Source organism: Schistocerca piceifrons, chromosome 5 (genome assembly GCF_021461385.2).
Source record: "Schistocerca piceifrons isolate TAMUIC-IGC-003096 chromosome 5, iqSchPice1.1, whole genome shotgun sequence".
In the NCBI taxonomy this organism is placed as follows: Eukaryota; Metazoa; Arthropoda; class Insecta; order Orthoptera; family Acrididae; genus Schistocerca; species Schistocerca piceifrons.
The window spans coordinates 119,272,897-119,299,428 of record NC_060142.1 but is presented as its reverse complement, the minus strand read 5'-3'; the positions used below and the strand labels follow the sequence as shown (position 1 = coordinate 119,299,428).

General features: G+C 43.9%; 1 protein-coding gene across 1 annotated transcript in view; it reads right to left on the bottom strand.

The window, feature by feature from the left end:
* LOC124798786 overlaps positions 1 to 26,532 on the bottom strand; it is a 110,031-nt gene that overhangs the window by 62,837 nt on the left and 20,662 nt on the right. Inside the window, exon 2 of the mRNA XM_047262315.1 lies at positions 21,205 to 21,451. Coding sequence (XP_047118271.1) covers positions 21,205 to 21,451 — 247 coding nt within the window. The remainder of the gene's footprint in view (positions 1 to 21,204; positions 21,452 to 26,532) is intronic.

Here is a 26,532-nt window from a genome sequence, read left to right as displayed (position 1 = left end):
TGATGTGAAGTAACTAACAAAATGTGATTCAGAAACAGTTGAATTAAAATTGCTTAAAGTAGTCTTTCATAAGCAAATAGCAGTACAGATGGTTACTATTAATATTTTATAGACGTTTGTAGACTCTTTGTAGATTCTAATTTCCATTATATGTTAAAAAATGTGAAAAAGTCTTACAACGACATGGGTAGTCTAATATACCACGTAACGATAGAAAATAATTATGGTGATATTAAAAGCATCCTACATCAATGATTTGACACTGCACCTTGAAAGCTTACAGTTCCGTCCTTAGTACATTTTCTAACAGGAACAGTTAACTGTAAGTATATTTGTTGCGTACCTAAGATGTACACTCTTAGACCCCCACGAAATCATTAACCGAATGGAATGGAAATCAGTATATGAGACATGCTATGCCGGAGCCAAGGTAGCCCCTGATGGGCGGCAACCAAAAGTACACCACAGAGGACGGGGTTGTCTATGTCCAAGGCGTACCAAAAGCACCATGGTAAAAACTGGCTCTTTACATACAAGATAATTGAAACAGACATTCCGAGGTCTACTTCCTGCAGATGGGAGCTCGAGCCACGGCCTGCAAGAAGTATCACTGCGCGAAAACCTGATTGGGTAAAGACAGCTATTTAGGCGCTAGAACCAGCCCCAAAGTTCACTTTCACTCCGGATGCCGACCACGTGGACATCGATCGCTGAAGGTTACGTCTTCGTCTCTGACTTGGACTTTTACTAGTGTGTGTGTGTGTGTGTGTGTGTGTGTCTGTGTATTATCTCGAACCTTTGTGGAAAATTATAACTTCTGTTTGTTCAGTTAGGAAACTTTTGCTGGCATCGTTATTGTTACGTTTCTTTTGTTGTTCAGTCATCAAACTAGTAAACTTACATAAATAAACGTTGTGTTAGTGAGAAATTTCGAATTGTCAGTCACAACAGGACGAACATGTACAGGAAAATAAAACAATTTCAGAAAAGCATGGTCGATCTATTCAAGAGAAAGAGCTTCAAACATTGAGCGAGTCAGTAATGTGTTGATCCACCTCTGGTCCTTATGCAAGTAGTTATTCGGTTTAGCTTTGATTAATAGAGCTGTTGAATGTTCTCGTGATGAATATCGTGCCAAATTCTGTCCAGTTGCGTGTTTAGATCGTCAAAATCCAGATGTTTATGCAGGGCTCTGCCCACAATGGTCCAAACGCTTACAATTGCAGGGAGATCCGGAGAGCTTGCCAGCCAAGGTAGAGTCTCAAAAGCACGAAGACTAGCAGTAAACACTCTTGCCATGTGTGGGCGGTCATTATCTTTCTGACATTTGTGGACAGGATGGCTTGCAATGAAGGACGACGTAATGGGGCTTAAAACACCGTCGACGCATCACTTTGACGTAAGGGTGCCGCGCATGACAATCAGAGGGGTCCTGAAATGAAATGATACAGTTCCCCACAGTCGTTTAATGAACAAAGTAAGAACATATGGACTATCAGACCAATTGTGTGATTGGATTGAGGAGTTCCTAGATAACAGAACGCAGCATGTCATTCTCAATGGAGAGAAGTCTTCCGAAGTAACAGTGATTTCAGGTGTGCCGCAGGGGAGTGTCATAGGACCGTTGCTATTCACAATATACATAAATGACCTGGTGGATGACATCGGAAGTTCACTGAGGCTTTTTGCAGATGATGCTGTGGTGTATCGAGAGGTTGTAACAACGGAAAATTGTACTGAAATGCAGGAGGATCTGCAGCGAATTGACGCATGGTGCAGGGAATGGCAATTGAATCTCAATGTTGACAAGTGTAATGTGCTGCGAATACATAGAAAGATAGATCCCTTATCATTTAGCTACAAAATAGCAGGTCAGCAACTGGAAGCAGTTAATTCCATAAATTATCTGGGAGTACGCATTAGGAGTGATTTAAAATGGAATGATCATATAAAGTTGATCGTCGGTAAAGCAGATGCCAGACTGAGATTCATTGGAATAATCCTAAGGAAATGCAATCCGAAAACAAAGGAAGTGGGTTACAGTACGCCTGCTTGAATACTGCTCAGCAGTGTGGGATGCGTACCAGATAGGGTTGATAGAAGATTTAGAGAAGATCCAACGGAGAGCGGCGCGCTTCGTTACAGGATCATTTAGTAATCGCGAAAGCGTTACGGACATGATAGATAAACTACAGTGGAAGACTCTGCAGGAGAGACGCTCAGTAGCTCGGTAAGGGCTTTTGTTAAAGTTTCGAGAACATACCTTCACCGAAGAGTCAAGCAGTATATTGCTCCCTCCTACGTATATCTCGCGAAGAGATCATGAGGATAAAATCAGAGAGATTAGAGCCCACACAGAGGCATACCGACAATCCTTCTTTCCACGAACAATACGAGACTGGAATAGAAGGGAGAACCGATAGAGGTACTCAAGGTACCCTCCGCCGCACACCGTCAGGTGGCTTGCGGAGTATGGATGTTGATGTAGATGTAGATGTAGAAACGAAATGGCCCCCAACCGTCACTCCTGGACGTCGGGCGTTATGGTGGGCGGTTGGTATCCCACTGACGTCTGGAGAATCTCCAGACGACTATTCGGCCTGGAGTCTCATTGACTGGAGTAGGATTGTCTTGCGCGGTGAGCCACGCTTCAAATTCAGCACCGACTGAAGGCTTGTCTGGAGACGAACAGCAGTGAGATATCAAACCGACTGTCGCCATCCATATGAACAGACAACCAAGGATGATGGTCTGAGATGCCATTTCATTTCGTAACAGGACATTTCTTTAGTTGTCATCCGCGGCACTTTATAGTATACATTATCGGTGACGGGGTTCGTATGGAAGCAGCCAAGCTGGTCCCGCTAGCGTCCCATCCTGGTGCCTTAAGCACGGCCGCGGTGTATGTGCTCTCTCGCCGCCACATATCCGCGGCAGTCTACGTTGGCCGAAGCAGGGCGCCAGCCGCAGTTCCGTTCACCCGTATTGTGGGCATGTTAAGTTGTCTTTTTTTAGACATGTCGGTTTTCTAGGCACTCCATGAGTGTCATCTTTCAGGGCTTCCCGAGGTCTCCATCGCCGTTCTATTCGCCGTTTTATCACCGCTAAATTCGTTTTTCTAGATTAATATTACTTTGAAAATATGTCCAAGTATTTTCACGAATTTAGGGAAATTTCCTTGTTGATTTAAAGCTGCAATATATGTTATTAGTTTAAATCAAACCGAAGGTTTCTATTTTAAAGGACGACTCATGTCCATTGTTATCTGAAAGTAGGTTTTAAAGTTTGTACTGTGCATTATTGGGTTCTGTGTGTTCATGTTATCCAGGGGAACTTGCATATTGGTAACCCATCAGTTATACGTTATTGCCCCTGTTAATCATTTGCATTGCTGTTGTTGTGGTCTTCAGTGCTGAGACTGGTTTGATGCAGCTCTCCATGCTACTCTATCCTGTGCAAGCTGCTTCATCTCCCACTACCTCCTGCAACCTACATCTGCTTAGTGTATTCATCTCTCGGTCTCCCTCTACGATCTTTACCCTCCACGCTGCCCTCCAATACTAAATTGGTGATCCCTTGATGCCTCAGAACATGTCCTACCAACCGATCCCTTCTTCAAGTCAAGTTGTACCACACACTCCTCTTCTCTCCAATCCTGTTCAATACATCCTCATTAGTTATGTGTTCTACCCATCTAATTTTCAGCATTCTTCTGTAGCACCACATTTCGAAAGCTTCTATTCTCTTCTTGTCCAAAATATTTATCGTGCATGTTTCACTTCCATACATGGCTTCACTCCATACAAATACTTTCAGAAAGGACTTCCTGACACTTAAATCTATACTCGGTGTTAACAAATTTCCCCTCTTCAGAAACGTTTCCTTGCCGTTGCCAGTCTACATATTATACCCTCTCTACTTCGACCATCATCAGTTATTTTGTTCCCCAAATAGCAAAACTCCTTTACTACTATAAATGTCTCATTTCCTAATCTAATTCCCTCAGCATCACCCAACTTAATTCGACTACATTTCATTATCCTCGTTTTGCTTTTGTTGATTTTCATCTTATATCCTCCTTTCAAGACACTGTCCATTTCGTTCAACTGCTCTTCCAAGTCCTTTGCTGTCTCTGACAGAATTACAATGTCATCGGCGAACCTCAAAGTTTTTGTTTCTTCTGCATGGATTTTAATACCTACTCCGAATTTTTCCTTTGTTTCCTTTACTGCTTGCTCAATATACAGATTGAATAACATCGAGGAGAGGCTACAACCCTGTCTCACTCCCTTCCCAACCACTGCTTCCCTTTCATGTCCCTCGACCTTATAACTGTCATCTGGTTTCTGTACAAATTGTAAATAACCTTTCGCTCCCTGTATTTTACCCCTGCCACCTACAGAAATTGAAAGAGAGTATTCCAGTCAACACTCTCAAAAGCTTTCTCTAAGTCTACAAATGCTAGAAACGTAGGTTTTCCTTTCCTTAATCTAGCTTCTAAGATAAGCCGTAGGGTCAGTGTTGCCTCACGTGTTCCAATATTTCTACGGAATCCAAAGCAGCGCGGGATTAGCCGAGTGGTGTGAGGCGCTGCAGTCATCGACTGTGCGGCTGGTCCCGGCGGAGGCTGGAGTCCTCCCTCGGGCGTGGGTGCGTGTGTTTGTCCTTAGGATAATTTAGGTTAAGTAGTGTGTAAGCTTAGGTACTGATGATCTTAGCAGTAAAGTCCCATAAGAGTCTCCACACATTTGAACATTTTAAACGGAATCCAAACTGATCTTCCCCGAGGTCGGCTTCTACCAGATTTTCCATTCGTCTGTACAGAATTCGCGTTAGTATTTTGCAGCCGTGACTTATTAAACTGATAGTTCGGTAATTTTCAGATCTGTCAACACCTGCTTCCTTTCCGATTGGAATTATTATGTTCTTCTTGAAGTCTGAGGGTATTTCACCTGTCTCATACATCTTGCTCAACAGATGGTAGAGTTTTGTCAGGACTGGCTCTCCGAAGGCTGTCAGTAGTTCTAATTGAATGTTGTCTACAACCGGGGCCTTGTTTCGATTCAGGTCTTTCAGTGTTCTGTCAAACTCTCCACGCAGTATCATATCTCCCATTTCATCTTTTACCTACATCCTCTTCCATTTCCATTATACTGTCCTCAAGTACATCGCCCTTACAAATGCAAATAATTTTTTAAAAAGTAACTTGTTCCTTGGGGTAATTGCTCGATTTATTACAGTGTATTTATTATGTTATATTAAATTCTGTGACGAAGTTTATGTAATTTGTATCAAATATTGGTTTATAAATTATGTGTATTAAACCAGTGAATGGGTCAAATGACTCTGAGAACTATGGGACTTAACACCTGAGGTCATCACTCCCCTAGAACTTAGAACTACTTAAACCTAACTAACCTAAGGACATCACACATATCCATGCCCGAGGCAGGATTCTAACCTGCGACCGTAACAGTCGCGCGGTTCCGGACTGAAATGCCTAGAACTGCACGGACACCGCGGACGGCAAACCAGCGAATGAAGCATTTGAAATCCGTTAGGCTCAATATTTTCCGGAAAGTCTTGTCGCCACTTAAGAGACAGTAATTTCCCATTTCAATAGCAATGTTTTAGGCATGGTGCAAAAGCGCCAGTACAGTTCCCACGAAAAGTTGGCCGACTAGTCTGTTACGCGTGGGATGCGGATGGGAAGTTACCTGGTCTTGCTTGGAGCGGGAATCTGAGAGAGACAATGCTGACACTGGCGCCAGCAACCTACGGTTGTTCCGCCTCGTTCCACGCAGCGGCTATCGGCTAAATTTCGCACAGGTGTAACACGCATTCTTGAAAGCGAATTATTAAGTCGATCACCTTTAAATGTTGAAAAGATAGTGATACTGAATTAAGAGTGTTGTAATACAACACAATTAGCATAAGTAAAATAGTGAATACTGTGAGTCACTGAAGTTGGCAGCGGTCTGATCAACAAGACCGCGAAGCGGTTGTTTGGGGATTAAATCACTCAGCTCGCTTTCGGTGATACGACACTGTTAACTTGATACTTATATGGATATGGTGTTTGTTCTTTCGGACATATCCGAAAGATCAGACACCATATCCATATAAGTATATAGTTCTGGCGATACCGGCCATGACCTCCTTCTTCTGTGCGGATGCACACATATTCCCCGAACTCTTACGGGACTTGGTAAGAATGTCTTCCACGAGTAATGAGTGTGTTGGGGTGGGACACTACGAATGCAGTGTGTGGACATACAAGATGAGAATGTGGGTCTCGCGGGAGGCGTGCGCGAGATAGTCCGTGTAGTCGCGTTATCCTCGGTGCCGTCGATGGCTCAGATGGATAGAGCGTCTGCAATGTAAGTAATAGATCCCGGGCTCGAGTCCCGGGCGGGACACACATTTTCACCTGTCCCCGTTGATATATATCAACTTCCGTCAGCAGCTGAAGGTATTAGTATAATTCTAAATTTTGTTAACTTGTGTCTGCATGTCTCTCCAATTTCCGTGAAGCAGTCTGCTTGTTCCACTTAGCAATGCCACCGACTACGAAAAAGCGTAATTTTAAATTCTCGCAAGACTATCAAAAAGAGTTTTCTTTTTTACAGAAGTGTTAACCACCTTCAGATTTACGACGCAATATATGCAAAGGGACGTTTTCCGTACCTTACGCTGGCGAACACGATATACAACGCCATCTAATGCCTCACAAACATGAAAAAGCGCTGACCGCTGCAAGTGCATCGTCATCACTGTCAACATGCTTTCGACGAGAGAAATACAGCGATCAACAACCTGAAAGAGCCGAAGGTTGTGAGCCTTCCACACCGTAAGTCACAGAGTTTTAGACTGGTGAAGTGCACTTATAAATTAATTCATAAAGTATTTGAAAAGAAGTTTCACTGCGGGAAAACTAAGAGCGAGGCTGTTGTATAGAGTGTGGTTGTGCCGTATTCTTTAGTCTCTCTGACGACAGATCTTAATTATATCGAATTTATCTGCACATTTACGTATATTTCAGACCATAAAGCCGTTAAAATATTTACAATGCTGGTGCAGTACTTCTATCTTACAACTAGAATTAACGACATAATATTAGATATCCTGATTTTACCTGGCGAGACTGCATTCAGTATATATGATACTTTAATCGGCATGCTTGAAAAGCACGATCTTCAAGAGGAAGTGGCTGGAATTTGTGCTGATAAGCCCAATGTAAATTCTGGTGCTCGGAGTGAAGGACAATGTAACATTTTCTTAAAGCTTCAAGAGGGCTTAGGAGGAGTTGATGTAGGGTGCATAGCACACATTGCGCACCACGCTACACAAACATCAGTAGATTTGTACCAGCGGACTTTAAATTGCTACGAAGATATATTCGTACTTTCGATTCGTACTTTTGTATATGCACAGTGCATGTAGAAGCTCTCAAATATTTTCGCGAAGAGACAACGATACAGTACATAGAATTTTAGGATATAGCAAAACAAGATGGCTTGCACTTTCGCCTACAGTTGAGAGAATCTTGCAAATGTATGTACCATTGAAACGTTATTTTTTATCGCAAAAAATGTCCAGCAGTACTAAATGCATTCTTCTCTACTGAATGCTCGGATCTGTGGCTAAAATTAGTAAACGTTCAAGGTGTATTATTTAACGATTCCGTGAAAATGATCGTGGAGACAAAATTAGCTTTACAGAAGTTTCTCTCTTGTTTGTGGATCTGACAAAAAATTGCAGATACCGCTTGGGAAACGAGTCTATTACTCTGCACGCAGCGAACGAGTTAAAAAAGCTTGCGGAGAGCGGGTAAACTGACATAAATTATTTTGTAGGGAACATACGTAACGCCTGTCACAGCTCCAACCAGCGCCTATAGAAATATATTCATCAGTACAGTAAATTCGAAACATATAACTGGACGCCTGAAATGGGTTGACGTGTAGCAGACATACCAACATTTAATTCTGCAGATGCCTACGACAATAGCAGAAGGTAACTTATTCGTCGAAGTAAGTTGCGTCTCAAATTACGTGAACCATTATGTTCTGAAGAGATGAAAAGCACTAGGAGCGACGGTGATTACAGGTGTTCGGAAAACTTGATGAACGGCAAATACAAGATAAAAACTGTCTGATCATCGCCCAGTACCTACTCCGTCTACTAGGTATGAACGCACCTACAGAACAAGTATTTAATATCATGTGGATACCAGAAAAATAGCCACTTAAGTTGAAACGCTACGTGCAGTGTTTATTGTAAAATTTAATACAGGAATTTGTGAAAATTTTATTAAATTCTGAACTAAGAATTAATCAAAAAATGTCACTCATATCAGAAATATGAATTTAAAAGTAAATGAACGTGTTAGTGACTTACGTTTCATTTCCAATCTCAGCACAACAGAGACACTCACTTATAGTCAGTCACCATCCACATCCACAAAATAACCTGCATCGAGTTTTTACAATTCTGGCCGCCCCTACACTCACTTCGCCGAGAAGGCGCCCTTATGACCAGGTTGCGGATTGGGCATTGCCGGTTTAGCCACCGCTACCTGCTCTCCGGTGACCCAGCCCCGCAGTGCCCTTGTGGTCAAGCATTAACAGTGCGCCATGTTTTATTGTCGTGTCCCCGCTTCAGTCAATCTCGTGTTGTCCTGTCCCTGCCATCTATTTTACCGGATATTTTAGCTGATGACGCTCGAGCAGCTGCTCGTGTTCTGCGTTTTATAACTTTGACTGGCTTGTCCAAAGACATCTAACTTTTTTATTTATTTTATCTGCATCTTTGTCAGGACTTTCTGGTGTCCCCCCCTCCCCTTGAGTTTTACTAGATTCCATGTGCTCTAACAACTGTGACTGGGCGCTAATGTCCTCAGTAGTAGAGCGCCCTTAAACCCCACAAAAAAAAAAAAAAAATAAATAAATAAAATAAAAAAAAAACCTCTTACTACGCCTTGGCAGTGTCCGTGCAGAATACCGTGGAAATTTTGGAGTTTGGTGGTAAGCTCCTACGGGACCAAACTGCTGTAAAGATCGGTCCCTAGGCCTACACACTACTTAGTCTAACTTACGCTACGGGCAGCACACACACCCATGCCCGAGGGAGGTCTCGAACCTCTAACAGGGAGAGCAGCGCGAACCGTGGCAAGACGCCTGAGACCGCGAAGCTCCACAGGGGGAGTACCATGGCTGGTAGATGCGCAATAGGCAGGGCACACGTGGGTAGAACAGATAGTGGTGGGGGTTCTGGCAGACACTTTAGGGGAAATTACGAGTACTCGAGGGGAAGTGCTGTTTTAAACTCAAACCTACACTCACATTTTTTGCAAATATTAAGTACAGTCGGTCCAGGCACCCTTGCGTGGTGACCATTCAAAAAGTGCTATCACCTCTGCTTCGTTGGTATGTAGAAGGAATTTCGCTGAAAATGCAGCGACTTATTTTCGCCTGGCTTGTTAAGCATTTCTAACTTTCAAAGAAGCCTCATGAGTCGCGGACTTTGAGTGAAGCCTACACGTTTCTCTTGTTGCCCTGTTAATTTTTTTTTTCTTCTGCCAAAAATTGACGGAGTTTACCCAGTGTCAACTCACTAACATGATGTACAGTTGCGAGAGAAGTCTGAAACATTGGTTTACTATTGAGGAACTGAGGAAAAGTAAGGCCAATACCTTATGAAACTACACATCCTTGCCGCGCCGAGTGACCGCGTGGTTTGAGATGTCACGTCGCGGATTGCGCGGTCCCTCCCGCCGGAGGTTCAAGTCCTCGCTTGGGCATAGGTGTGCGTGTTGTTCTTAGCGTAAGTTAGTTTAAGTAGTGTGTAAGTCTAGGGACCGATGACCTTCACAGTTTGGCCCCTTAGGAATTCACACACATTTGAAAATTTGCACATCCTTCGTAAGAAATAAACGTGTAATGTCTTTACTGATGTTGTGCCAAAACTCATAGCATTTCTAGTTTCACCAGCTATAGATTACACACAAAAATTCCATTCTTTTATCGAAAAAATCCGCAGCGAGTGGAATAACGTGCTGGATAATGAGATTTTGCATAATAGCCGTATGGTAAAATATTCTCCTCTTTATTTGCTATCATTTGCCAAAATCTCGTTTCGATATCTGAAACCGTTTATGAAATATAAGGAATGATGTGGATATTTCTCTCTGGCTTTATCGCTGGAGCAGCGCGATCGAAAATGAGTCTACTACATCAGATCAATGCTCTTGAGATTGGAGAGAGAGACCACCAAGCAACTCTAAAGAAAATTTCAGTATGTTAAAAAATGGTTCAAATGGCTCTGAGCACTATGGGACTTAACATCTGCGGTCATCAGTCCCCTAGAACTTAGAACTACTTAAACCTAACTAACCTAAGGACATCACACACATCCATGCCCGAGGCAGGATTCGAACCTGCGATCATAGCAGTCGCGCGGTTCCGGACTGAAGCGCCTAGAACCGCTCGGCCACCGTGACCGGCTTCAATATGTTAGCTAAATTTCATATGTATTAACATATTATGTAATATGCAACAAACGGAGAAACATAGGGACCTCATTTTTATGCCAACTTTTTCGAAATTGGCGCAATGTTCTACTTCCATATAAATATCGCAGTAACTATGACCGTTAACGAATCATGGATTTGACATATAAAGCTAAAAGTAACGCAGACGGGAAATTTTTTATCAAATATTATATGTAAAATCGTTTGAGGAAGATAGCACGGCGCGCGCCTTGATTTTGTCATCACCAACTGGCCGAAAGGTGGCAAACAGTGTCGGCCTCCCCTTACGAAAAAACGAATGAGCTCTCCCAATACTTTGCACGAAAATTTGTCACTGCACATCGGCCACCGTATCCTGGGCGGTCCCCACGGATGGGTATGAATGCAGATGCTCACACTCAAATAGCCCACACACCACGCTGACCACGGCATCAGAGTAAACAGCCACACTGATGAGACTTGACACGCAGATTTGTTAGCGTGTCGCTTTCCCAAGCTTCTACATTAAGTGACAACTATAATAGTCAGTGTTAAAACAGACGGTCCAGTATGATGTATCATGCAGTGTAACTTGCTGTGACAGTGTGTGTGTGTGTGTGTGTGTGTGTGTGTGTGTGTGTGTGTGTGTGTGTGTGAGAGAGAGAGAGAGAGAGAGAGAGAGAGAGAGAGAGAGAGAGAGAGACAGACAAAGATATTGTTTATTACTCTGAGGCGGTCAGCGCTCACATAATTATTCTTACAAGGGAACCTCCCCATCGCACCCCCGTCAGATTTAGTTATAAGTTGGCACAGTGGATAGGCCTTGATAAACTGAACACAGATCAATTGAGAAAACAGGAAGAAGTTGTGTGGAACTGTGAAAAAATAAACAAAATATACAAACTGAGCAGTCCATGGGCTACATAAGCAACATAGTGGACCATATGAGAATAAGAGCGCCGTGGCCCCGTGAGCAGCTGCGGAGCGAGAGGTCCTTGGTTCAAGTCTTCCCTCGACTGAAAATTTTACTTTCTTTATTTTTGCATAGTTATTATCTGTCCGTTCGTTCATTGACATCTCTGTTCACTGTAATAAGTTTAGTGTCTGTGTTTTGCGACCGCATTGCAAAACCGTGCGATTAGTAGACGAAAGGACGTGCCTCTCCAATGGGAACAGAAAACATTTGATCGCAAGGTCATAGGTCAACCGATTCCTCCACAGGAAAACACATCTGAAATATTCTGTACGACACTGGTGACGGCATGTGCGTCACATGACAGGAATAACTTGTCGACCCACCTAACTTGTACACTTGGCGAAAGGGTAAAAAGATTCTTCTACCTTGCCCGATTTAGGTTTTCTTGTGGGTGTGATAATCACTCCCAAAAAAGTGATGAAAACATAAGTTTGTCACATAAACTGAAAATAAAAAGTTAAACTTTTCATTCGATGGAAGATTTGAACCAAGGACCTTTCGTTCCGCAGCTGCTCACGTTACCACGAGACCACGGCGCTCTTGCATTCCTCTTGTCCTTAATGTTGCCTATCTTGCCATGAACTACTCAGTTTGTATATTTTGCTTATTTTTTCACAGTTCCACACAACTTCTTCCTGTTTTCTCAATTGATCTGTGTTCAGTTTTTCAAGGCCTATCCACTGTGCCAACTTATAACTAAATCTGAGGGGGGTGCGATGGGGAGGTTCCCTTGTTAGGAGATAGAGCTTTTGTTCTTCTTAAGAGTAGAAAATTTTAGGAGAGAAGAGCCATTCTTGTGATGTAAAAATTGACGCCATTGCGAGTTTTTGATTCACATTGTAAAATATAAGTGTATATGGAAGGAAATCAGTTAATAGAACAATAAAATATTGTTCATTTCAAGAAGGTACGTGTTATTATACACCCAGCGATATACTTCTATTGTGATTTACTCATAAACACCAGCTGGAGAACAGTTCCGACGGGAGCGTTCAGAGGGTAAATACAGCGTACACAGGGCGATGTGTGAAACTGATAGCGATTACGCGCTTCCGATGTTGCAGAAATCTGCTCCAGATGCTGCAGATACCGTGTTGAGCTGAAAGTGGTAACCAAAGTACGGAGAAATATTCTTCGGGGATCTGTTGCATAGCAATCAGATTGCTTGCAGTTCTGAGAAATGTCCAGGTACTATTGTGGATTTGAATGATCCATGAAGTGACTTCTTTTCCGAAGAAAACATCGAACTATTTCACTAGAACTGAACGCTCCCGTCGGAACTGTTCTCAAGCTGGTGTTTATTAGTAAATCACAATAGAAGTATATCGCTGGGTGTATAATAACACGTACCTTCTTGAAATGAACAATATTTTATTGTTCTATTAACTGATTTCCTTCCATATACACTTATATTTTACAGTGTGAATCAAAACCTCGCAATGGCGTCGACCTTTACATCACAAGAACGGCTCTCCTCTCCTAAAATTTTCTACTCTTAAGAAGAACAAAAGCTCTATCTCCTAAGAATAATTATGTGAGCGCTGACCGCCACAGAGTAATAAACAATATCTTTGTCTCTCTCTCTCTCTTTCGCACTGTCACATCAAGTTACGCTGCATGATACATCATACCAGGTATCAGATACGCCTTTTCTCAATGACAGGCTGTAATGTGAGATCCATTCTTGAACTGACGTGTCTCACTACCGGCGTAGTGCGGCATGACTCGCAACTCGTGTCTTGACGCCCGTTAAGAACCAGGATTCTGCGGGGCACAACAGTGGTAGGAGGGGCGCCATTGACTGGCCTTGAGTAGGTCAGTGTGCCGCATGGCACCGTTTGTTCATCTTCCTCTAGTGATGCAGCAGAAGGCTGGGGAAGTCAAGCACACACGGCAGCCCGCTAGGTGGGTGACTCCCGCAGCGGCAAGTAACGGTGATCGAGCAGCTGATGTCTGCAATCTTGGGCCATTGCCGACAGCCAGGTGGGCAGTGCAGCGGTGCCTCACCCATAGCGGCTGCCCAACGCGGGCGCTGTACTTCTGTAGGCGATACAGCTTGATCGAAATGCAGGGCAGCTGTCAGGCCAGGCTGCACCCGAGCGGCTGGCGACCCGTGGAAGATCACCCGTTGCTCGAATCTCATCCACTGTCTTCTCTCACTCTCACCCTGAACGTTAAAGTAGCCACGACGACTTCGTTACTGACATTAAAGCATTATGATTATACACTACTGGCCATTAAAGTTGCTACACCATGAAGATGACGTGCTACAGACGCGAAATTCAACCTACAGGAAGAAGATGCTGTGATATGGAAATGATTAGCTTTTCAGACATTCACACAAGGTTGGCGCCGGTGGCGACACCTACAACGTGCTGACACGAGGGAAGTTTCCAACCGATTTCTCATACACAAACAGCAGTTGACCGGCGTTGCATGGTGAAACGTTGTTGTGATGCTTCGTGTAAGGAGGAGAAATGCGTACCATCACGTTTCCGACTTTGCTATAGGTCGCATTGTAGCCTATCGCGATTGCGGTTTATCGTATCTACATCTACATCTACATCTACATTTACACTCCGCAAGCCACCCAACGGTGTGTGGCGGAGGGAACTTTACGTGCCACTGTCATTACCTCCCTTTCCTGTTCCAATCGCGTATGGTTCGCGGGAAGAACGACTGCCTGAAATCCTCCGTGCGCGCTCTAATCTCTCTAATTTCCTCGGGAGGTATAAGTAGGGGGAAGCAATATATTCGATACCTCATCCAGAAACGCACCCTCTCGAAACCTGGCGAGCAATCTACACCGCAATGCAGAGCGCCTCTCTTGCAGAGTCTGCCACTTGAGTTTATTAAACATCTCCGTAACGCTATCACGGTTACCAAATAACCCTGTGACGAAACGCGCCGCTCTTCTTTGGATCTTCTCTATAATCATACGATAAAGGATCCTTCTTTCTATGTATTCGCAATAGATTACATTTGTCTATGTTAAGGGTCAGTTGCCACTCCCTGCACCAAGTGCCTATCCGCTGCAGATCTTCCTGCATTTCGCTACAATATTCTAATGGTGCAACTTCTCTGTATACTACAGCATCATCCGCGAAAAGCCGCATGGAACTTCCGACACTATTTACTAGGTCATTTATATATATTGTGAAAAGCAATGGTCCCATAACACTCCCCTGTGGCACGCCAGAGGTTACATTAACGTCTGTAGACGTCTCTCCATTGATAACAATATGCTGTGTACTGTTTGCTAAAAACTCTTCAATCCAGCCACACAGCTGGTCTGATATTCCGTAGGCTCTTACTTTGTTTATCAGGCGACAGTGCGGAACTGTATCGAACGCCTTCCGGAAGTCAAGAAAAATAGCATCTACCTGGGAGCCTCTATCTAATATTTTCTGGGTCTCATGAACAAATAAAGCGAGTTGGGTCTCACACGATCGCTATTTCCGGAATCCATGTTGATTCCTACATAGTGAATTCTGGGTTTCCAAAAACGACATGATACTCGAGCAAAAAACATGTTCTAAAATTCTACAACAGATCGACGTCAGAGATATAGATCTATAGCTTTGCGCGTCTGCTCGACGACCCATCCGGGACTACCTGTGCTCTTTTCCAATCATTTGGAACCCTCCGTTCCTCTAGAGACATTGCTGCTCGCGTTGGTCGAGATACAATGACTGTTAGCAGAATATGGAATCGGTGGCTTCAGGAGGGTAATACGGAACGCCGTGCTGTATCCCAACGGCCTCGTATCACTAGCAGTCGAGATGACAGGCATCTTATCCGCATGGCTGTAACGGATCGTGCAGCCACGTCTCGATCCCTGAGTCAACAAATGGGGCCGTTTGCAAGACAACAGCCATCTGCACGAACACTTCGACGACGTTTACAGCAGCATGGACTATCAGCTCGGAGACAGTGGCTGCGGCTACCCTTGACGCTGCATCACAGACAGCAGCGCCTGCAATGGTGTATTCAACGAAGAACCTGGGTGTAAGAATGGCAAAACGTCATTTTTTCGGATGAATCCAGGTTCTGTTTACAGCATCATGATGGTCGCATCAGTGTTTGGCGACATCGCGGTGAACCCACATTCCAATCTGGCGTATCACCCGGCGTCATTATATGGGGTGCTATTGGTTATACGTCTCGATCACCTGTTGTTCGCATTGACGGGACTTTGAACATTGGACGTTACATTTCAGATGTGTTACGACCCGTGACTCTACCCTTCATTCGATCCCAGCGAAACCCTACATTTCAGCAGGATAATGCACGACCGCATGTTGCAGGTCCTGTACGGGCGTTTCTGGATACAGAAAATGTGCGACTGCTGACCTCGCCAGCACATTCTCCAGATCTTTCACCAATTGAAAACGTCTGGTCAGTGGTGGCCAAGCAACTGGCTCGTCACAATACGCCAGTCTACTCTAGATCAACTGTGGTATCGTGTTGACGCTGCACGGGCAGCTGTACCTGTACACGCTATTCAAGCTCTGTTTGACTCAGTGCCCAGGCGTGAGGTGGTTGTTCTGGGTATTGATTTCTCAGGATCTATACACCCAAATTGCATGGAAATGTAATCACATGTCAGTTCTAGTATAATATATTTGTCCAATGAATACTCGTTTATCATCTGCATTTCTTCTTGGTGTAGCAATTTTAATGGCCAGTAGTGTAAGTAAGCTTAGAAGCACACATGCCACTAGGGAAATTATGGATACAACCTACAGGAAGACTGAAGGGGCCTTTGAAGAAAAGACAAGCATCTGTATTAAAACCAACAGCCCGGATGATAAACGATACCTAAACGAAGACATGCTAATAATATGTGGAAGGAGTTTATAGATGGTCTATACGAGGAAGCTAAACTTGAAGACAATATTATAGAATTGGGAGAGCATGTGGATGAAGATAGGATATACGATAATGCGACAAAATTTGGTAGAACAGTGAAAGACCTAAGTAGAGAAAGGCCCCAGGGGTAGACATAATATAGTCTCAACTACAGATAGCTTAGGGATGGCCAGGCACGACAAAACCTTGCCATCTGGTGTGTACGATGCGTGTGTGGGACAGGCGAAATACCCTCACAAGGAAACATCAAATTGACCGTGTATTTTGCGGAAAAGAAGTCACGACAACAAGGTATCAGCGACAGCAATCGAATCCTGCGCGAAAATTTGGGCCACAATTCTGACACCACTCTCTTATGATCTTCTGAACGTACAGCCTTTAAACTTCACGCACGTCACTTGGTGATCACTCGCTCCACCCCTCTGCAACCGCCTAATGCCTGAGCGCCAAGTACGGTTCAGCAGAGTGAGGAATGTTGATGTCGAGGGAAGAGGAGAGGGGATGGGGCCACGTCTGCGAGACAGATTTTGAAATCTTGTTCGAGAACTCGTTGTCTTACGCTAATAGAGTACGTAATAGGTCAGCCTCATGCACATAATGTTCAATATTATGCCTCAAACTCACAAAGAAATGTAAGCAACTGAAGAATAATTATGGAACGGAGTCAATGGATTTCGATTTATAATTTAATCATTCCAATCGCCTTGAAGAATAGGCAGACTCTTTCACGTTAACAGTGACAGGTTTTTACCTCAAAGATAATGACTCATAATAGTGATATTAATAATTAAATAGCGCTTCGCCACTTCTTAGTGACGTGTTCATTCCTTTCATTAACACACATAATATTTGTGAATCGCAACATAGAAGTGTTCAAAGGAAAGAGACCCCTAGCACCAACTACAGGTATGATACTGCGCACTTTGACGTAGTGAACAAAGCACAAAGCAGTCTCTCTTTTTGGTTCAGCGACATTATGAACACGACCTGGTACTCACTCCTCCATACAGTACTCGGCGGTCGGGCTTTAGGCGGCTGCAGTGATTCAAGGAATACAGGGGTCTCATTCACACTGTTTTTTGCAGTCAGAGTAACTATTACACTAAGATCTAATATTAGACATGGAAAAAAGCCAAAAGTGCAACTGTTTGCACCACAGAAGTCAGTGTTTGGGTCCATGGGGTGCTTTTTGTTTGTTTTAAATAAAGTGCACACTTCTACGCCACTTCTATCCTATGCTAGTGGTGGTGGTAACAACAACAATATTACTTACAGTGCAGTTTAATGATACAGTGTCTGTGTTCATCATTAAATACTTGGCTGTAGAAACGCTCCAACTCGAATACCCCTACCATTATTTACAAGTCTACTACAGTCCTATGTTGTACACCTTCTCAATGTAGTCTTATAGTGACATCATTGGTTTTAACCCAGTACAAAGTCATTTTTATGTAGCTGCCGGTTATTTGGAGGTTTGCAGTGAAAACTTAATTTGTGTGAGTACATACTCGACTTAACAAATGGTAGGTAGCAATAGGAAGTGGTCATACATTGGTGGTTGTTTAGAGGTAATTGTTTACAGTGCAAATTTGATTATGTCTTCTATGTGTATGTACACGCTTGTCGAAATGATAGATAACAAGGAGAAGTGGTCATGTATTGGAGTTGTTACAGAAAATGTCGTGACATCAGTAAATAATTGCAATTGAATTGCACCCCTTCGAATTTCCTTATCACACTGTTATGTCAAAGTGTCTTACATCATACATTGTGATAATACTACACACCATTTTTAAGTGCTGTAAATCTGCTGCCTGCACTTCATGATGATCTTATCACTACTGAGTTCACACAGCTGAACTAGTATGAAAAGTGCGAGAGAGCAGGAGGGACTTTATTTTCAAATAATTTTAAGTCATGACCTATATCAATGGGAAAGGAGAAATAGAATTTGATTCCTCATTATTTGTTCAAATGGTTCAAATGACTCTGAGCACTATGGGACTTAACATCAGAGGTCATCAGTCACCTAGACTTAGAACTACCCAAACCTAACTAACCTCAGGGCATCACAGATATCCATGCCCGAGGCAGGATTCGAACCTGCGACCGTAGCAGTCGGACGGTTCCGGACTGAAGCGCCTAGAACCGCTCGGCCACAGCGGCCAGTCCATTATTTCTAAGTCATCCTGTACTCGTAGACTGACGAGGAGATAGCGAGGGGGGACTTGATTTCCAGCCAGTTTTAAATCTTTAAATTAATTTAGCTCAATGGAACGATCTTGGTTTTGGTCTTCATATCCCCAACAATAGACGCATGACGACCGTTTTCCCGCCATTTTTAGTGAGACACTAATTGTCCTAGAGGCGTGGAAAGAGGTCAGTACCTTGATACATGATTGGTATCTGGTTGAATACACCATGCGCAACTGCCCAAGAATTGTGGGCAGGGTATCAGGTTACAATGTGACTTTGAATTTGCTGCCTCGAGCAGCATACTCACACTACTAACAGAACGTTCATGTAGAAACTTCTGTTGACAAAAAACATGGTCAGTTCACTGTGTGACAACGGGTAAGCTTTGGCTCGAGTTCCTCCACATAGTTGGCACCAACTCGATGTTTTTGCCGCCGGACCCGCATTGGAGTATGGCACCTCCGAAGACATAAAGGGTCAGGGCACCGGTTGCTGCAAAGCACAAAGCACTCTGTCTTCAGGTCACAAGTGGCCCATCGAGACCATACGACAGCCGTGTCATCCTCAGTTGAGGATGCGGATTGGAGGGGCGTCTTGTCAGCACACCGCTCTCCCGGTCGTTACGATGGTTTTCTTTGACCGGAGCCGCTACTATTCGGTCAAGTAGCTCCTCAATTGGCATCACGAGGCTGAATACACCCCTAAAAAAGGCAACAGCGCATGGCGGCCTGGATGGTCACCCATCCATGTGACGGCCACGCCCGATACCGCTTATCTTCGGTGATATCACGGGAAGTGATGTATCCACTGCGGAGAGGCCGTTGCCTCCTCCAAAGCCAATCATTTTTTGAGCTTCGGTGCGGATCGACCTCGACCGACACAGATTCGTCTCCGTCACAGTATTCATCACCCTGAAATAAGCAAAGTAATGTAGCTCGAGTACATATTCCGCCTAATTCGCTTGACGAGTGCGACCATCTAATACTGACTGCGCTAGCCATTGGTAAGATTTCACAGTGGTCACTCTCTTTGCCACCATCGTCGGTATCTGAAACCCAGCTCGCGCTATTCGTCCACGAGACTCAGAGGGCCATAGACACGGGTTCCCAGGTAGATGCCGTGTTTCTTGACTTCCGCAAGGCGTTCGATACAGTTCCCCACAGTCGTTTAATGAACAAAGTAAGAGCATATGGACTATCAGACCAATTGTGTGATTGGATTGAGGAGTTCCTGGATAACAGGACGCAGCATGTCATTCTCAATGGAGAGAAGTCTTCCGAAGTAGGAGTGATTTCAGGTGTGCCGCAGGGGAGAGTCATAGGACCGTTGCTATTCACAATATACATAAATGACCTTGTGGATGACATCGGAAGTCCACTGGGGCTTTTTGCGGATGATGCTGTGGTGTATCGAGAGGTTGTAACAATGGAAAATTGTACTGAAATGCAGGGGGATCTGCAGCGAATTGACGCATGGTGCAGGGAATGGCAATTGAATCTCAATGTAGACAAGTGTAATGCGCTGCGAATACACAGAAAGATAGATCCTTTATCATTTAGCTACAAAATAGCAGGTCAGCAACTGGAAGCAGTTAATACCATACATTATCTGGGAGTACGCATTAGGAGTGATTTAAAATGGAATGATCATATAATGTTGATCGTCGGTAAAGCAGATGCCAGACTGAGATTCATTGGAAGGATCCTAAGGAAATGCAATCCGAAAACAAAGGAAGTAGGATACAGTACGCTTGTTCGCCCACTGCTTGAATTCTGCTCAGCAGTGTGGGATCCGTACCAGATAGGGTTGATAGAAGATTTAGAGAAGATCCAACGGAGAGCGGCGCGCTTCGTTACAGGATCATTTAGTAATCGCGAAAGCGCTACGGAGATGATAGACAAACTCCAGTGGAAGACTCTGCAGGAGAGACGCTCAGTAGCTCGGTACGGGCTTTTGTCAAAGTTTCGAGAACATACCTTCACCGAAGAGTCAAGCAGTATATTGCTCCCTCCTACGTATATCTCGCGAAGAGATCTTGAGGATAAAATCAGAGAGATTAGAGCCCACACAGAGGCATACCGACAATCCTTTCCACGAACAATGCGAGACTGGAATAGAAGCGAGAACCGATAGAGGTACTCAAGGTACCCTCCGCCACACACCGTCAGGTGGCTTTCGGAGTATGGATGTAGATGTAGATGTTACGATTCAGCATTCTATCTCTCTGTCATATACGAATCCTTCTAAACGAAGGCATCTATACAGGGTCTGTGAGTCCATCAGTATTGCTTAACATCAGTGAAGGCTTTCTCTAGTTGAATATTCTGTATAATTTCAGAATACTCTTGTTTTGAAACTCTTCAACATCTTGTTTTTAATGTCTGATCTACTCTCCAGATTGATCAGAGACCCATTGACAGTCGGAGACTGTATAGTTAGTTGGTTTTCAAATCCTAGCAGCCTGTTAATCCTTACCGCATCTGTAAACTAGGACAGTTTAGGCTGGGAGTGATGTTAAGTGAGTGTCGAGCTCACCATACTTGGTTTATCAGTTATCGGTGACTCATTTTGGAATTTCACTTTTTTATCGAGGGAAGAGTGAAGAATGGCAGTATCTTATAAAGCCTTACGCTCTCACTATGTTACATACCATTTGTCTGGTTCAGAGTCCAGGACCTCTGGAGCTACTTGGCACAGTAAGTCTTTGGCTGAGTCGGCTTCCATGCGACGCATCCCCTCTACTATACGACATCTGTCGCCCTCCTCGGAAGGCAGTGGTGATGAGCTGTTGTGACGTGGAACCATCTGAGCAAGCATCGCGAGCGAGCTTCTGAAGGCGTCATCCGACAGGGCGCCACGGCACGAGGATCTGGTTCTAGCGACGATTGAGTAAACACCTATGAAATTAATTTTACTATTATTTATCAGAACGCATGTGTGCACGCACGCATGCGCACACACACACACACACACACACACACACACATATGCACATTCCCACACACAGCGTATTGCAGTGGGTGTTAGTACAGAGTAATTCGAATAAAATATTCCATATAATGTGCATCCAATATTTCTGAGGTACAGCTTGTTAACAGAGAAAAGTTTTCATTTTGCGTCTTGGTACCTTGGTACAGCAGGTTGTATGGGTTTATTAATCAATAGCCATTATTGTCCTGAAGTTCAAGGTACGAAGATGTGCTTGCGTTTAGGTAGCAAATTTTTCAACTGTAGCTGTGACTGTAGTCCGTTGCAGACTTCTTCTATATCGTTCAAGATTGTCTCACATACTTGCAAGTGCTGAGTACGCCGTTATAGTATATGAATACGTGCTCTGTAGCGGAAACACAGTTGCTGCTTGCAGAGAACACCGTATACGATTTCCTTACCGCAGCGTACCAGATTCAAGGGTGTTCTGCATGTTTCTTTAAGTTGTATGAGACAGGTGGAGCATCCAGCAGTTGTATTTCATTTGAACATGCAAATGAACATCGTGTGGCTGATACGATATCGTTCACACAGCGGAATATTACCCTTCAGCAAACACGTGTAGAATTTCCACACGCTTCGGTGCTCCACATAACCTACAAGAATATGGCGAACATTGTGTATGTGTGGTGTCTGTCCTTACAATTTACAAGGTATTCAACAACATCGAGAGGCTATGAAGGTAGATGATTATAATTTTGTCGCCGGTAACATCATTAGTACTGTTCACAGATGAAGCAACTTTCATCCTTTACGGTATCAATAACACTCGTAGCTCACATCGATGTTCAACAAAACCCCACACGCCTTTGTGGAGACACGTCTTGGAGATTACTTCTCTGTATATACGTGCTTGTAGTATTACTGACATTCAGCTGAATTGGCCAGTGGTGTTGCCGTAGCGTGTTACAAGCTTCCAGTATTATAAGAAGAGATTATTTTGGCTGCAATTATGGGCATGTTCTCCAAGCGTGAACAGGGCACTGCACATTCTAGTTGTCAAGTGACGTGTCAGTCGAACCTAACTTTCCCCTGAATGTGAATCGACAGGAATAGATACATTTCTTGTCCATCAACGTTCCGGGATATTAACAAGTTACATTTTTTTCCCCCTGGGGACTGGTTGACCTGGGAAGTCTATAAAGAGAAAGATAAGGAAAAGATACGCGATTTTATGAAAATCAACGTTGAGCTAAATGATTTCCAAATGGTTCAAATGGCTCTGAGCGCTATGGGACGTAACATCTGTGGCCATCGGTCCCCTAGAACTTGTTGTTGTGGTCTTCAGTCCTGAGACTGGTTTAATGCAGCTCTTCATGCTACTCTATCCTGTGCAAGTTTCTTCATCTCCTAGTACCTACTGCAGCCTACATCCTTCTGAATCTGCTTAGTGTATTCATCTCTTGGTCTCCCTCTACGATTTTTACCCTCCACGCTGCCATCCAATACTAAATTGGTGATTCCTCGATGTCTCAGAACATGTCCTACCAACCGATCCCTTCTTCTAGTCAAGTTGTGCCACAAGCTCCTCTTCTCCCCAATTCTATTCAATACCTCATTAGTTATGTGATCTACCCATCTAATCTTCAGCATTCTTCTGTAGCACTACATTTCGAAAGCTTCCCTTCTCTTCTTGTCTTAACTATTCATCGTTCACGTTTCACTTCCATACATGGTTACACTCCATAAAAATATTTTCAGGAACGACTTCCTGACATTTAAATCTATACTCGATGCTAACAAATTTTTCTTCTTCAGAAACGCTTTCCGTGTCATTGCCAGTCTACATTTTATATCCTCTCTACTTCGACCATCATCAGTTATTTTTCTCCCCAAATAGCAAAACTCCTTCACTACTTTAAGTGTCTCATTTCCTAATCTAATTTCCTCAGCATCACCCGACTTAATTCGACTACATTCCATCATCCTCGTTTTGCTTTTGTTGATGTTCATCTTATACCCTCCTTTCAAGAGACTGTCGATTCCGTTCTACCGCTTTTCCAAGTCCTTTGCTGTCTCTGACAGAATTACAATGTCGTCTACTCCGAACTTTTCTTTTGTTTGCTTTACTGCTTGCTCAATATACAGTTTTAATAACATCGGAGAGAGGTTACAACCCTGTCTCACTCCCTTTTCTTCCCTTTCATGCCCCTCGATTCTTATAACTGCCATATGGTTTCTGTACAAATTGTAAATAGCCTTTCGCTCCCTGTATTTTACCCCTGCCACCTTCAGAATCTGAAAGAGAGTATTCCAATCAACATTGTCAAAAGCTTTCTCTAAGTCTACAAATGCTAGAAACGTAGGTTTGCCTTTCCTTTCTTCTAAGATAAGTCGTAGGGTCAGTATTGCCTCACGTGTTCCAACATTTCTACGGAATCCAAACTGATGTTCCCCGAGGTCGGATTTTTTTTAGTTTTTCCATTCGTCTGTAAAGAATTCGCGTTAGTTAGAACTTTGAACCACTTAAACCTAACTAATCTAAGGACATCACACATGTCCATGGCCGAGGCAGTATTCGAACCTGCGACCGTAGCGGTCGCGCGGTTCCAGACTGAAGCGCCTAGAACCGCTCGGCCACAGAGGCCTGCAAATCATATCCCATTTAATAATACCCTCTGCGTGTATTTATTTTTGTTACATTCTAAGAGCAGTATCTGTGTATTCAATTACGACTAGACACCAGGGTAGAACTTTTTTTAATTAGTCTGTACTACCACACCCAAATTATTCATTGTTCCTCCTGAAACACCTCATCAGATATCATTCAGGTGGCCTCTCTGCGCATCCTCTTTCCTGACTCTGCTGGTAATTACGGTGCTGAACTTAGAGGTGAACAGGGTACAACCAGGCCCTGCGGACGCGTACCTACTCCTGTTGAACAACTTCGTCCATTTGAATGCGGTTGCACTTTGGGTTTACAAGAAGCTGGATGGACGTGTCGACACAGTGCTGCAAAAGTTTGGCACAAATTACCGTTGGTGTGTCGCTTTTAGTTGTCCTCTGTCGAACACTCCCATACCAGGTTCTGGACGTCCATGTGGCACGTCAAGGTCTGTATATTGTGCCAGCAGTGTCGGGCGATCGAACATCATCCAGGGAAGAAATCTGGGCACATGTTGTACCTTTCGTGTCTCCAACGACTAGTAAGTACCGTCTGCTTGCAGCAGGAGTAATATCACGTGTGCCTATGGCCAGGTTACCACTGAAGGCTCTGGTGTCATGAAAGAAGCAAGTGGAGAATAGAATGGCACTCTGTTGTCTTTAGTGATGAGAGTAAGTTCCGACTGTATCCCTAGACCTGATGGTTGGCCTATTTTGGAGAACAGGAACAATCGCCAAAGTCTTCATTAAATGCGGGGAGGAGGGGGGGGGGTGGCACCAATTAAAGTTCGTGGTCACATTTGGTGTTTTCGCAGGATAAAGTAACTAGTGCCCACCTCATTGCACAGGTTGTATTCTCCACGCCAGTGACTTTTCTTCGTCAGGAGGAAGATGTGCTTTTCGGCAGGACATGTTACGTCCAACTATCTCTTCATGGTGTACAAGTACCCTACCAGTAAGATTACCAGACCTGAGCCTAATTAAAGCGTGTAGGACATGATGAAGTGGGAATTTACTCATTCTCCAGAGCCTTCCAGAACCACTGTCGAATTGCAGCAGAAGGTGCAGCAAGATGCTCGGGACAATCCATTGGATGATGGCATTCGATATCTTTATGATCGTCTGCTTGTGACAGTTCACGTCTGCGTTGCCACCGTAATAGGGCACGCTGTGTAATAATGAGACTGTCTGGGCATCCTTCACTGTGACATGCGTGTTTCATTTTGCCTGAATTTATTATCGTGCACTTCTGCGAAGATGAACTACTGTAAGTCTCACATCACATGTCAATAAAATCACTTTCTTTTTGAGGGCGTCACATTTGTTGCCTGGCAGGTCAGGTAAGAAGGCCTCGCTGACCTGTACACTCCGCATTCATAGCCTAGCTGTAAACGCACAAAAGCCTTATAAAACTGGAGCAGACGCGCCATCTCCGCTCCCCAAGATTTGTTGCTAGCATATTTTGTAATATCCAGCGCCTTCTGTGTTCTGGCTTTCAGGTCTCTCAGGTGTGGTAACCACGACAGTCTGGAGTCAAAAATCGGGCCAAGAAACCACACTGACTCTTTTAAAATGTTAAATGGTGTCCTTGATATTCAAGTCAGGGAAATTAAAATTCATCACAAACGATTAAAATGACCACACACACACACAAACACACACACACACACACACACACACACACACACACACACAAACACACATACACATACATAGATGTAGAAAATCGAAAACCCATATGTATAGCCCACTCTTTTAACCTCTCCATTGGAAGCTGCAGCTGATGGGTCACTGTTTCAGTACTAGAGGAGGAACGGAAAGCAGCAAAACCATCCACAAATAATTACCATCATATGGAACTCCATACAGAAGCCGTGAAACTGTTGATGACTATGGCAAAGAGGGTAATACTTAAAACACTGCCCTGGGGTACACCATTCTCGTTCTCAAAACGATCAGACATTGTATCTTCAAGCCAGGACCGAAAAACCCGCTGAGACAGGCAAGACCGTATGAAGATAAGGAGGCGGCCGCAAAAACCCCAGTGATGCAGTTGTGAGAGAATACTGCATCTCCAAGTAGTTCATATGCCTAACTTACGTCAAATAATATGCCGGTACAGTTCAAATGGTTCAAATGGCTCTGAGCACTATGGGACTCAACTGCTGAGGTCATTAGTCCCCTAGAACTTAGAACTAGTTAAACCTAACTAACCTAAGGACATCACAAATATCCATGCCCGAGGCAGGATTCGAACCTGCGACCGTAGCGGTCTTACGGTTCCAGACTGCAGCGCCTTTAACCGCACGGCCACTTCGGCCGGCGCCGGTACAGTGACGTTTATGTAGGAAAGCCTGCTGAACAGCTGCCTGTAGAAGGGTCAGGG